Below are 13,834 nucleotides of genomic sequence, written 5' to 3' on the forward strand. Positions count from 1 at the left end.
AAAAATTGAATTGTTGGGGATGAGGGACACGGTAAAGATTTCAACAATTAGAGGTGTTAGAGTAAGGGCAGCCATGCTCCCACAATCAGGATTGTGCAGGGCTCACTCCATGAAACCGAAGGAGGACAGGTTTAGGTCAGAGAACACGATGCAACGCTTTGTTAACTTATGGAACTCACTGCCACAAGACGAGGTGCCTGCCACTGGCTTTTAGAGAGCTTTTATAAAGCACCAAGTTCAGGGGAGGAAAGATGATTCATGCTCTCAGGCCACAAATGTTATTTGGCTTTTGATAACAGATAAAAGGAAGTATTTCTTCACACAACGCATACTTAAATTGTGGAACTCCCTATCCCATGATGTGGTGATGGCTGCCAACTTGGAAAGTTTGAAGAAGGGAGTGGACATGTTCATGGAGGAGAGGGCTATGCATACCTATTCTCTCCAGGATCAGAGGAGCATGCCTATTATATTAGGTGCTGTGGAAACAGGCAGGACAATGCTGCTGCAGTCGTCTTCTCTGTGGGCTCCCTAGAGGCACCTGGTCGGCCACTGTGTCAGACTGCTGGACTTGATGGGCCTTGGTATGATCCAGCAGGGCCTTTCTTATGGTCTTATGAAGGATGGGGCTATCCATGGCTACTAGCCAAAATGGATACTAGTCATGATGCGTACCTGTTCTCTCCAGGATCAGAGGAGCACGCCTATTCTATTAGGTGCTTTGGAACACAGGCAGGAGAATGCTGCTGCAGTCGTCTTGTTTGTGGGCTTCCTAGAGGCACCTGGTTGGCCACTGTATGAACAGACCGCTGGACTTGATGGGCCTTGGTCTGATCCAGCATGGCTGTTCTTATGTTCTTATGATAGGAACCTGACACAGGTCACCCCCGTAAGAGAAAAATGGGTGGGGAGACTGGTACGAGGAGAAGGGCCCCCTGAGAGAGGCCATCTCAGATTTCAGAACTACCACCCTGAGGTGGGCCCAGTAACAAGATGGACAGAGAACCATCCTACCTTTTCTTCCTTTGGTTCTTCCCCTGCTTTGGAAGAGTAGAGGCGCTGAGGTTCTTGGGGGCATCCCGGAGCCCAAAGCTCTTTGCCACGTGACCCAAATGGAGCGACTTGACGTGAAAGATGTGCTTGAGACTGGCGGGGTATGTTGCGTATGACCGAATGAAGGACTGCAAAGCTGGAGAGAGAGGAGGGGAAAGAGGGAGAGGTTGTTACTGGGGATTACCTTTGTACAGGAGATGAAATTCCTGTCCTTTTCAGACTTTGAGATGGGGCTCAACTCCTGAAAGACAAGACATAGTGCCTCAAAGCATGTGCCTTTCACATACGCCGAAGTAACCTGAGGTTACCCATGCGCTGCATATCTAGGCTTAAGACCATTGTGGGTTGCAAGCGCTGTACAGAGACAAAAAGCGACGACTGGTGCAAGGGAATAAAATTTAATAAACAAAGTACCCCTACGTGTTTTGCACAGGCTTCCTCAGGGGGATCTATTATCTGCTCAAGTTTCCCAGGACGCTTGAGCAGAGAATAGATCCCCTGAGGAAGCTTGTTGCAAAATGCGTAGGGGTACTTGGTTTATTAAATTTTATTCCCCTGTACCAATCATTGCTTTTTGTCCCCATTTTGTTTCGGTGCATCCCCCTTTCTTTTTGCATGCCCTGTACCCAAAGCCCATACCCGCACAGCCAGAGTTGCTAACTGATTCGTCACGCGACCTAAAGTTTCATTAATCCGCTCACTAAATCTGTGTATAGTTGCACATCTACAACTCTTCTACCCTGCCCTTCCTCCGAGGAGCGCACGGTGGCATACATAGCTCCTCCATCCTCCATTTTATCCTCACAACAATCCCATGAGGTGGGTTAAGCTGAAAGATGGTACCTGACCTAAGGTCTCCCAGAGAGTAAGGAACTCAGCCTGGGTCTCCCAGCCCAACATTCTATACCCCTCTGGCTGTGAGAAAGAACATTTTATGTATTTATTTACTTTATTTGTATCCCACTTTTCTCCCCAGTGGGCACTCAAAGCAGCTTACATGGTTCTCCTCTCCTCCCTTTTATCCTCGCCAACAACCCTGTGAGGTAGGCTAGGCTGAGAGTGTTGTTTTTTTTAACGGTAAAAGCAGCTGGTGTATAGGATCAGACTGAAGATGAGGCACGATTTTTTAAAAATAATTAATAAAAACGGACCGTCAGCAGTAAATATATACATAAACTAAACACAAATAGTCACATAATCACATAAAGTCACATAAAATACTTTACAACCCTCCCTAAGATACATGACTGGTTGTCAAAAATAAAAGAGGTTTATATTTTAGTGAAGCTAACTGCTTACCAAAAAAATAATGATATCAGTAGTGTCGACTTGCTATGGACAAGAACCATTCAAAGAATGGAAATGTCCATTTCATAATAAGATATAGTTTCGGTTAAGCGAGAAGGGGCTACGGGTACAGGGTTGTAAAGTATTTTATGAGGCAAGAATAAAAAAAAAATCCTTTGGTTCCATCCCCACCCTGATAACAATTGTTCCCCTCAGAGCTGCCTGGATTTTGTGTGAATGTGTGTGGGCTGGGGACAGACACATACACACACAATACATACACCCAGCAGTAGAAAAGAGCCAGAGTCCAGCAGCACCTTAAAGACTAACAAAATTTCTGGCAGGGTAGCAGCTTTCGTGAGCCACAGCTCACTTCTTCAGAGACATTCATATAGATACCATAGTTTGTGTTGTTGAGGGTGGAACAATACAGGGAGATGGATCAAACTTCCTACCCTCGGGGCCATGGCCCTACTCTGGATCTTTCCCTCGACCTCCCATCCCTTCCCATTATTATTGTTTTAGTTTTTTAAAGAAAGGGGGTTTGTGGACTGGGGTCATGTAGTGGTTTGGCCCAGAGACCCCACTCCCTAGGCCTCCTGTCAGAAATGCCCCTTGCCCCCGGGATGGGGCAACGACAGGGAGTCGAGCAGACAAAACCAGCCCCCTCTCAACCATCCAGCACACAATTAGAATTTTGTCTGGACTTTTACTCCGCTCTGAGGGAATCCCGTCACATACGTTGTCATCCCGCCCTTCTTCTGAGGAGCCCGGGGGGGGGGGTTTGCATCGTTCTCCCGTTCTCGCTTTACACTCACAACAATCTTGTGAGGTGGGTTGGGCTGAAAGAGGGCAACTGGACCAAGGTCGCCCACTGAGCGTTAGAATGCCCAGTTGAAGCCGGGTCACCTCAGTTCTAGTCTGACAAGATCATTACCACACCATACTACCCTGGGCCTCAGAAGAGCAGGATATCAACAAATATGTTCTCTGCCTTGTGTTCTGGCTTTAAGAAGAAGAGCTGTTTTTTATATGCCGACTTTCTCTTCCAGGAGCCCTGTGGAGCAGAGTGGTAAAGCTGCAGTACTGCAGTCCAAGCTCTGCTCACGACCTGAGTTCGATCCCGACGGAAGTCGGTTTCAGGTAGCCGGCTCAAGGTCGACTCAGCCTTCCATCCTTCCAAGGTCGGTAAAATGAGCACCCAGCTTTCTGGGGGTAAAGGGAAGATGACTGGGGAAGGCACTGGCAAACCACCCCGCAAACAAAGTCTGCCTTGGAAACGTCAGGATGTGACGTCACCCCATGGGTCAGGAATGACCCGGTGCTTGCACAGGGGACCTTTACTTCTCTCTACCACTTAAGAATCTTTTCTCTACCACTTAAGAATCAAACCGGCTTAAAGTCCACCACTCCAAACCACCGCTCTTAACCACTACACCAAGCCGGCTCTCTGTAGAGCTTGTTGGCCTCTCTAGGAATTGAAAGCACCGCAACCCACAGTCTTCACATACAACGGTGCTGAAGGCACCCCCACCCCGAGATCCTTGATCCTTATCTGTGTCAGAGGATTCTCACAGGAATACCAGCACTGGCTTTGGGGCACCCAAGAAATCCAGCCAGGCGGTTCATTCCCTCTCTCTCGTTCCTCTCGCTTGGGCCCTGCCCTCAGCTCAGCCTCCTGCGCCCCAACCCTCGTCCCTCGACTCCATCAAAATCTGAGGGGGGGGGAAGAAAAACCCCTCAGCCTCTTTTGCCCTTCCTTGCTGAGGCACTAGACCGGCAAGTTTGCCCACAGCTTAAGCCTAATCTCTCAGCGGTGGCAGGAGATTGGGGTTTACGAACAGTAATAAAAATGTCATTTTAGTGAGATCAGTGGCTGGAAGGACCCTGGGAATCCATCAAAGCTCTGTTTGCCGAGCAAAGCGAGCTCCATTTCCCAATCAATGAGGGAGTAACGAAGGAGAGCCCTGCTTCTCATTTCACATCATCCATTTTTTAGAGACTGTCTGGAAGGTGGAGGGGGGGAATGGCAAGGGAGCAACCTCTCTGATGGTACAGCTTGATATCGTCGGGTGCCGGCTCACGGACTCTGAGGCAACTTTACCACATAGGGCGCTCTCGGCCACTCACACCCGGCTCGCTCTCGGGCTTAATTCATTATACAAAAATGGTCCAGGATAGTCTAAGCTTATCATTTTCTCCTCAACTCCCAGGAAGTTTCTAGTCCTCACTGGTTAAAGCAAAATAAGCTGAAACACTGTTTGTCATTGCTAACGGCATGTTCAAGCTTGAACTGACCCTAGAAGCTAAAATGACAAAACTGAAGCTATCGTATTTTGGTCACATTATGAGAAGACAAGAGTCGCTGGAAAAGACAGACATGCTAGGAAAAGTTGAGGGCAGCAGGAAAAGAGGAAGACCCAACAAGAGATGGACTGACTCAATAAAGGAAGCCACAGACTTCAATTTGTACGATCTGAGCAAGGCTGTCAAAGATAGGTCATTTTGGAGGACTTTCATTCATAGGGTCGCCATGAGTCAGAAGAGACTTGATGGAACTTAACACACACACAAGAGCATGTTCATGTGAGACCTTTGGGGTCATTTATGCATGGCAGTTTCCTTGCGGCCACTCCACTGACTACTTCATGGCTTTGATTATGCTTGCATTTTTTGACCATCAGAGGTTGCCTAGCTCTCCCTGTGCATTTTGCTCATGTTTTCTGGATTCTTGTTTAGTCAGCATTCAGAAAATGCGGGGAAACCCCGCAGAAACGCACGGGGAGAGCGAGGCAACCACTGACAGTCAGAAAATGCAAGCATAATCAAAGCAAAGCCCCGAAGTAGTCGGTGGGGTGACCGCGAGGAAACAGCCATGCATAAATGGCCTGGGTGTGCACGCAGGCTTGCCATTTGCCTGTTTGTGGCGGGTAAACCCACTACTCTTGAGAAACTGAGGAGCTGGAGAAAAAAAATGGCCTCCATAGTTATACTCTAGGAATTTCCCCATGTCTTCATAGTAAAGACCATAGAGGGGAAATTTTTGAGTGTCACCTGGAAGTGACTTCAACACCCTCCTCGAAATCCACCCTCCCAGGCACCACTCTTTCTGTATCCTGCCTGTCCTGCACTTGAGGCAGCTCACAACAAAGTATCATTAAAAGCCTCAACTAAAGGCATCATAAATCAGCTGCAACAACAGCAGCAGCAGTTATGATGCCACAGACCTTTGACTCAGGTACCTGCAAATGGTTTCTAGAAAAAGTAGGCCCTCCAGTGCTATATGAAGCCTACAAAGATGCTTTCAAGTGAATCTCCTCTAGAAGGTTAATCCATGGCTCCAGGGCCACCACTGAAAAGGCCACGCTCCTCACTGAGGCCAACCTTGATCGCACATGCCACCATTCCAGAAGGAAACAGCATAGTTGATACCAGTCATATAACCAATATCTGGCTTGAACTAAAACCAAGCAAACCAACACGATGTAAATTACTAGCCCTTAAGGTGGGTGAAGACAAGTCTGAAATCGGGTGAGGAAAACTTTGAAGATGGCCCAGGAGAAGCACCAGTGGTCAACAAAGGCTCTTTTTGACTGCTTCAAAGCATTTTTCCCTTCTACAGGAATAAATTATACAAAGCAGGTCACAATTGCCTGATGTTCAAAGAGTTCTAAAATATGCTGCTATTCAGACTCTGCTTCAATTTCTCACCTAGGGAAACCCTGACTGGCCTTTCTAGGGCAGTTGTAAATACAAGTGAGATCACATACATGAAGCACAGTGCCAGGTATCAGTATTAAACCAGGAGAAGCACTAGGGTGGCATTTTTATTCTCTGGCCCAGATGGTAGCCTGAGACCCATAAATCAGAACATGGAGCAGCTTTACACAGAGTCAGAACACTGGTCCGAGTAGCTCAGTGTTGTCCATTCGGACTGGCATAAGTTCTCCAGGGCCTCAGGCTGGGCAAACAAGCCCTTTCGCTTACCAGGACCTTTTCCCTGGAGCCACTGCTTTAGAGGGCCACTGGTCCCTGTGGTGCTGGGCAGAGCCACAGGGGACACAGTGACGATGGAAACAGGTGTCGGCTCACCCAGCAGATGAACCTACACTTACCACCACTGTTGCCGTAACTGGGGCCCAAGCCAAGCAGGCCCTGCAGGGCTGTCAGCACTGAAGGGTTGTTTGACCACCCAGCTACTCCTGGTCTCAAGCAAAGACAGGCCTTTCCCAGCCCTGCCACCAATTCCTCCTTCAATGGGTTTCATGTGGATTTGGAACCTAGACAGTTATCTTGTCTCAAAACAGTTGACAGAACTGTCCCTTATGAAACTTCTTAAGAAGCCATTCAGGCTAGCAGACCTGCCTATATCCTTTGGCACAATGACATCTATTGCACAGGGGTCAGGAGGTCTTCTAAGGCATACAGCCAAAGTGCCGGTTGCTGGCCTGCTGAACTTCACTGCTGAGCTCTGCAAACGGAGATGACAGGCCTCCAGCGGCACGTCCTGCAATCTCCCAAGGCTTAGCAGAGCAGGGTAAGATTGGTAAATGTGGGCAAGCTGTTTTCAAGGGACGCTTCTTTGCTGACACTGTTCTTCTTGCTGAGAAACCCTGATCACTTCCCCCCAGGGTTCGCCCGAGCACAGCGTGAAAACCACAATTTCCCCCTAAGAAGTCCCAAACGGCTCAGTCTCCCCAACCGAGCTTCCGTTTTTGAAAAGATCTGAGCGCAAGGTTGGCGAGGTAAAAAGACGCCAATCCTCTTGGACGCCAGCCTGTGATCCAGCACGGGTATCAACACCACCGAGGTCAGCAAATGAAGGAGGAGGGCGGGAAGAAGCAAGAGAGAGAAGCAGCCGCGGCACGATTTCCGTTTGATTCTCTGCCACCAGCGTGTGAGCCAGCTGCCACGTTAATTATTCACCATCCCAGGCTTGGGCCAAGGAGGAAAAGAAGGGAGGTTGAATGGAGCCAGCCGGCAGTGGGAATTCTGCAAATGCAGATTGCAGAGCGTGAAGCCACTGGGGGGGGGGGGTGAGGAGCTGGAAGGGTCTGCCTTGTGCAGAAAGCTAACAGGAAAAAAATGCAGAAGGTTTTGGTGCTGGTTACAGATTTTATTCCCTGCCTACTGGCACCTTCTGCAAATTACAGAACTGCTTTTTTTTGCCTCAGTTTACTTATCTGAAAAATGGGGATGATATGGCTGTGTGAATGCCACAGTTCTTCAGGAGTATAGGAAAAGCACAGACGTGGCACTGGCTGTAGAACTCAGCATAGAGAGCCAGCGTGGTGTAGTGGTTAAGAGCGGTGGAGTGTGATCTGGAGAATCAGGTTTGATTCCCTGCTCCTCCATATGAGTGGAGGACTCTAACCTGGAGAACCAGGTTTGATTCCCTGCTCCTCCACATGAGTGGCGGACTCTAACCTGGAGAACCAGGTTTAATTCCCCACTTCTCCACATGAGGGGCGGACTTTAATCTGGAGAACCAGGTTTAATTCCCTGCTCCTCCACATGAGCAGCGGACTCCAATCTGGTGAACCGGTTTGGTTTCCCCACTCCTACACATGAAGCCAGCTGGGTGACCTTGGGCTAGTCATAGCTCTCTCTGAACTCTCTCAGCCCCACCTACCTCACAAGGTGCCTATTGTGGGGAGAGGAAGGGAAGGTGATTGTAAGCCGGTTTGATTCTCCTTAAAAGGTAGAGAAAGTCAGCATATAAAACCAACTCTTCTTCTTCCTTGACGTTGGACTCCCTCCCCCCATGATTCTAGCCCTTATGATTGCAAAGGTCTGTTTAAAAGTGTGTGAGAAATGCTGCAGAAATCCGATGCCCAAGAGCTGAATAGAACTGGATTCTCTGCTCTGCAATGGCCCCTTCTTATGATCAGCAAAACCTGAAACACTTATGCAGAGCAGCATAAATTGCAAGGCACTTTGCATAAAAGTCCCAATTTGTGTGATCTCTTCATTGGCATAACCTTATGCCAATGGCAGAGTTCCTCTGGGGTTTCCATGAAATGTAGTTACAGGGGTAGAGAGGGAGGCTATGGAGAAGGGGTGATCTTCATGAGGGTTGGCTTTGTTATCTTAAACCAGTTAAGAGGGAGATGGAATTATGTCTGCACCGCCCCACAGCTCTGACTGATACAAAGTTTTAAAGGCTTCTTTCCCGATTGCACCAAAATTAGAAATTACAATGCCCTAAAGTTAGAGAGAACAAGCTCCTGACCTTTTTTGGCTCGCTGGACAGTTCCCATGTTGGAGTGCACAAAATTCTCAAATTCAGTCTGCAGGACAGTGGCTCTGCGCCGGACTTCCTGAGGGTCTCTGCCGTGGAACTTCTGTAGCAAAGGGGAGGGAAAGAGAGATTAGAAGTCAGGCAAGAATACTCAAGCAGGTTCAGAAGAGATTCTATAAGAAGGAAAGTCACACAGTAACAACCCGGAGCATGAGGGTGGGTAGTAAGAAACCCCATATATATAGATTTATTCTGGAAAAATTACCAGTCATTTTTCCAACCCAGAAACAGAAAGGTCAAGGTGACACCTTTCACATCTTTACCCTTATGCACCTCCCTTTTCTTTAAGAATTTGGTAGGGGAGGAAAGGCCTTAGTATAGGGCCCTCTTGTTGTTGGACACAAAATTTCATTAGGGGCAGGGACTTCTCTGTGGTGGCACCACAACTGTATTCAGTGTTATTTGCCCCATTTAAATGTTTCTTTTAATCCACTGTTCTTCAAAGAAGCCAATAACAGTGGAAACAATGCACTATCAATACCATTTAGGAACGATACTAACATACAACAATGAAATCATCATCAATAGTAATAATGAGGGCTGACAAGTGATTAAAGGAATTTTTGTTTATGATTAAATTGATTAAATCTGTATACATCTACCTATGCATACCACTCCACTACATAAAGTGTTGCGACAGGCACCATCTTGGCACAGGCATTCCCTCAACGTGAGAAGGAGGAATACATCTTCTAAGATTCTGACCACCGCTCTCAGTTTATGGAAGTTCTTGCATTAACTGGGGACATCTTTTTAGTTGATCAAAATGGATTTAACCAATTAACAGACTAAGACTGCAACCTCAGTAACAATATCCAACGCAGCCAGGAGGAAACCAACATCAGAGAACAGGAAACGTGCAAATGTTGTATTTAGGGTTGCCAACTCCAAGCTGGGAAATTCCTGGAGATTTAGGGGTGGAGCCTGGGAAGAGCGGAGTTTGGGAAGGGGAGAGGCCTCAGTGGGGTATAATGTCATACAGCCCACCCTCCAAAGCAGCCACTTCTTCCAGGGGAACTCATCTCTGCAGTCTGGAGACCAGCTGTAATTCTAGGAGCTCTCCAGGCCCCACCTGGAGGTTGGCAACCCTACTTGCATTCCTGAGAGGGCGATTGGGGTAAACATGGCAGGCAGCCCTCAGCAGGGAACTCCATCATAAGGGAGTCAACACTGAGGAGGTGCAAGTTCTACTGAGGAGAAATTTGTCCCAGAGTCTGGGATTGACCAAATCTGCGGAAGGCCCTCCAAACGCGACCTCGGTTCTCCGGTTGGAAGAGGGAGACGTGGGAGAAGGTGCTGACCAGAGCCAGGCTGTTTGGAGCCTCAAAGGACAAAACCAGCACCTTGAATTTGGCCTGGAGAAAAACTGGAAACGTGGGTGGGGTGGGGGGCTCTCTTGCAAAGTTGACGTAAAACAACCTTACACAGTGGCCCCAGAAAAACCCGGGAAGCCTCATTCTGACCTGCTGAAGATTCTGGGCTGTCTATATGGGCAGCTCCACAAAAAGCGCATCCCAACGGTTAGACCAGGGGTGTCAAACATAAGGCCCGGGTGGCGGGGTGGAATCCGGCCCCTTGGAGGGCTCTTATCTGCACATCCCCCCCCCCCAAGTCCTGAGGTGTCAATTATCAACAACGGTTAAATAAAAGAAAATACTGTTAAGGATGTTATTGTCTTAAGCATGTTTGTATGTTAAGTAAAAAGTAAACCTGGTCAATCTGATTTAAATTTGGGCACCATCCTGGGATTTTGTTGATTTTAACTCGGATTTTATTGCTTAGTGTTGGTTTGACGTACGTACTGTTTTTAGTACTATTGATATTTTAAATGATGTTACCTGCCCTGAGCCTAATTTTGGCCGGGGAGGGCGGGCCACAAATTGAATGAATTAATGAATAAATAAATAAATAATATCGTTAACTGGCTTTACCTGTGTCTTCTACAAAGTTTGTATCTCCGGTACTTGGCATTAAATTTTATGGTACACACGGCCCGACCAAGTGACATTTATGTCATGTCCAGCCCTCGTAACAATTGAGTTTGACACCCCTGGGTTAGACAAAGAACATCACAGAGAACAGTGGAATATGCTGTCTAAACAGGCCCACCAAATGCCTGGAAATTCAGAGAGAGTATGGAAATGTTTGTGTGGAAAAACTGCCATTTACCGAATCAGATAGTGTGCCCCTCAGTCCAGTACTGGCTGATCCGGCTTGCACCGTCTCCCCAAGAATTCAAACAGAAACTTTCCTTGCTCTGCTACCCGAGATCCTTTTAACTAGGGATGCCAGAGAAGAAATTTGGGGCCTAAAACAGGAACTCTACCAACCCCAAACGTTCTAAAATGAATTAGCGGTGGCTGCTGTCACCTTCCCCATCTATTTCCAGCAGCTTGATTTTAAGAGGCTTGTGATTTTAGTGAGATGATTCATCCAATTTATATACACAGAGGTATGAATAAGCGTGACAGAGCACTTCTAAGTCCCACTGAAATCACTGGAACTAAAAGGAACCCGAACCCCAGAAACAAATTTTAATTTTAAAAAAAGCACAATAATGAAACATACAAAACTGATAGCACACACCCTCTCAACCCCATATTCCTGGCCGTTAAGAGATCCCCTCTTTCTTCTTTATTTTCTGCTTCATGCAAGTTCTCTCCTATTCTTTCAACACTAGATGTTGAGAGAGAGAGAGAGAGAGAGAGAGAGAGAGAGAGAGAGAGAGAGAGAGAGAGAGAGAGAGAGAGAGAGAGAGAGAGAGAGAGAGAGAGAGAGAGAGAGAGAGAGAGAGAGAGAGAGAAGAATATGCTAACAGCCTCAAAAAATGCTTATAGCTCCAAACAGGAAGAGTAAAAATAAGCCATCTTTGAAAGGCTGGCTTCAAACACTTTGGCAGGTTCTGCTTATGTTAAATTACAGCAGCATCACAGACCCGATTAGGAAGCTGAAGGCCATGCAGGCAGATTTGCCGAAAGATGGCAGGTGAATGTCGCTTTCAGGAAGAGGAAAAACCATCAGGATGATGCATGCATGCAAATATTGCTGATGTTGTGACTGTGGCTCAAAATAGAAAAATTATTTACAGTTGGAATTTGAGAGGATCAGTTCCCACTCTGGGTATGAACCTTGCAATTTTCACCATTGTCTATATACTAAAGAATTCCTATTCTCAAGTCACCTACAAGGGGGAACGCTTGGCCTACAAACAAAACAAAAACCCCACTGGTGACGACCTGGAGTTGGGGTCATCAAGGACCTGGAGTTGGGGTTAAACAGTGAAGTAGCCAAGTTTGCAGATGACACCAAATTATTTAGGGTGGTTAAAACAAAATCGGACTGTGAAGAGCTCCAGAAGGATCTCTGCATACTGGAAGAATGGGCATTAAAATGGCAAATGAGATTCAATGTGAGTAAGTGTAAAGTGATGCATATTGGGACAAAAAATCCCAACTTCACATATACACTGATGGGATCTGTGCTGGCAGCGACAGACCAAGAAAGGGATCTTAGGGTGGTAGTGGATAGCTCAATGAAGATGTCAACCCAGTGTGCTGCTGCTGTAAAAAAGGCAAATTCCATGCTGGCCATAATTAGACGAGGAATAGAGAATAAAGCTGCTGATCTCATACTGCCCTTGTACAAATCTATGGTGAGACCACACTTGGAATACTGCGTACAGTTCTGGTCACCACACCTCAAAAAGGATATTACAGAGCTTGAGAAGGTGCAGAAAAGAGCAACCAAAATGATTAGGGGACTAGAGCAACTTTCCTATGGGGAGCGGTTAAGACGCTTAGGGCTGTTTAGCTCGGAAAGAAGGCGGCTGAGGGGAGACATGATAGAGGTCTATAAAATTATGCATGGTTTGGAGAGAGTGGACAGGGAGAAAAACTTCTCCCTCTCCCATAATACTAGAACACGGGGTCATCTGCTAAAGCTGGAGGGTGAGAGATTCAAAACAGATAAAAGGAAGTATTTTTTCACACAACACATAGTTAAATTGTGGAACTCCCTGCCCCAGGATGTGGTGATGGCTGCCAGCTTGGAGGGCTTTAAGAGGGGAGTGGACATATTCATGGAGGAGAGGGGTATTCATGGTTGTTAGTTAGAATGGATACTAGTCATGCTGCATACCTATTCTCTCTAGTATCAGAGGAGCATGCCTATTATTTTGGGTGCTGTGGAACACAGGCAGGATGCTGCTGCTGGACTCGTCTTGTTAGTGGCTTCCTAGAGGCACCTGGTTGGCCACTGTGTGAACAGACTGCTGGACTTGATGGGCCTTGGTCTGATCCCGCAGGGCCTTTCTTATGTTCTTATGACACAGCCCCTGTCCAATAGGCCCCTGCAATACACTCCTTTTTTAAAAAAAAAATTATTATATTTTCAAACATAAAAAAGAATAATACAAAAAAATATAACTACACAATAAATTTGTTGGATACAATTGACCACATCCTTTTAGATTGCCCCTTCTATGTGACTTTGCGGGATAAACTGCTATTTACTTTGCTCCAGTACAACAGTTACAGGAGTAATGAAGTGAAATGCAAATTTCTTTTGAGTGATCATGATCCTAAAATCACGGCTACCGTGGCTGAATTTCTTTCAGGAGTTCTTAAAGAACAAGAAAAGTTTTATTAACCTGACTTGCAACTTATATGTATTGCCCTTTGGAGGTATATTGTTGTTTTTTATCTCTGTCTTTTGGTATGCCAATAAAGGTTAATGAAATGAAAGGAAATGAATAAAAAATTAATACAATACACTCCTAACCATATTCCAACCAACACTCTCCAGCAAAAGTGCTAGTTTTGGTGATGCTGGAATGCTGCTTTGCCCCAAGGACGAAACACTGTGCTATGTGAAATGGGAAGATGAGAACCAGTGGGGTGTAGTGGATAGTGGCAGACCAGGACCCTGGGTGACCAGGGTTCGAAACCCCACTTCTACAACTGACACTCGTTGGGTGACCTTGGGCCTATCACAAACTCTCTCAGCCTGGCCTACCTCACAGGGCTGCTGTCAAAAAATGGATGAGGGGAGAACGGTGTTCTGCCTTGAGTCTCAACTGGGGGAAAAAGGGGAGGGTGTAAATAAATAAATAAATAAATGGAAATGCAAATATTCACTTTAAAAAGTTCCCGCTGAAAGGCTTCATGGAACGCTCAAGTAACTGCACGAAAACTG

The 13,834-nt window shown here is 46.7% G+C and overlaps 1 protein-coding gene across 1 annotated transcript in view; it reads right to left on the minus strand.

Annotated features, from left to right (window-relative positions):
- The window catches only part of DDX31 (DEAD-box helicase 31), a 77,913-nt gene that overhangs the window by 10,081 nt on the left and 53,998 nt on the right, over positions 1–13,834 (minus strand). The window contains exons 18-19 of the mRNA XM_056860164.1: positions 8,573–8,684; positions 1,015–1,189 (exon numbers count right to left, since the gene is read on the minus strand). Of these exons, the coding sequence (XP_056716142.1) occupies positions 1,015–1,189; positions 8,573–8,684 (287 nt within the window). The remainder of the gene's footprint in view (positions 1–1,014; positions 1,190–8,572; positions 8,685–13,834) is intronic.

The sequence above is a fragment of the Euleptes europaea genome, chromosome 14 (assembly GCF_029931775.1).
Source record: "Euleptes europaea isolate rEulEur1 chromosome 14, rEulEur1.hap1, whole genome shotgun sequence".
Lineage (NCBI taxonomy): Eukaryota > Metazoa > Chordata > Lepidosauria > Squamata > Sphaerodactylidae > Euleptes > Euleptes europaea.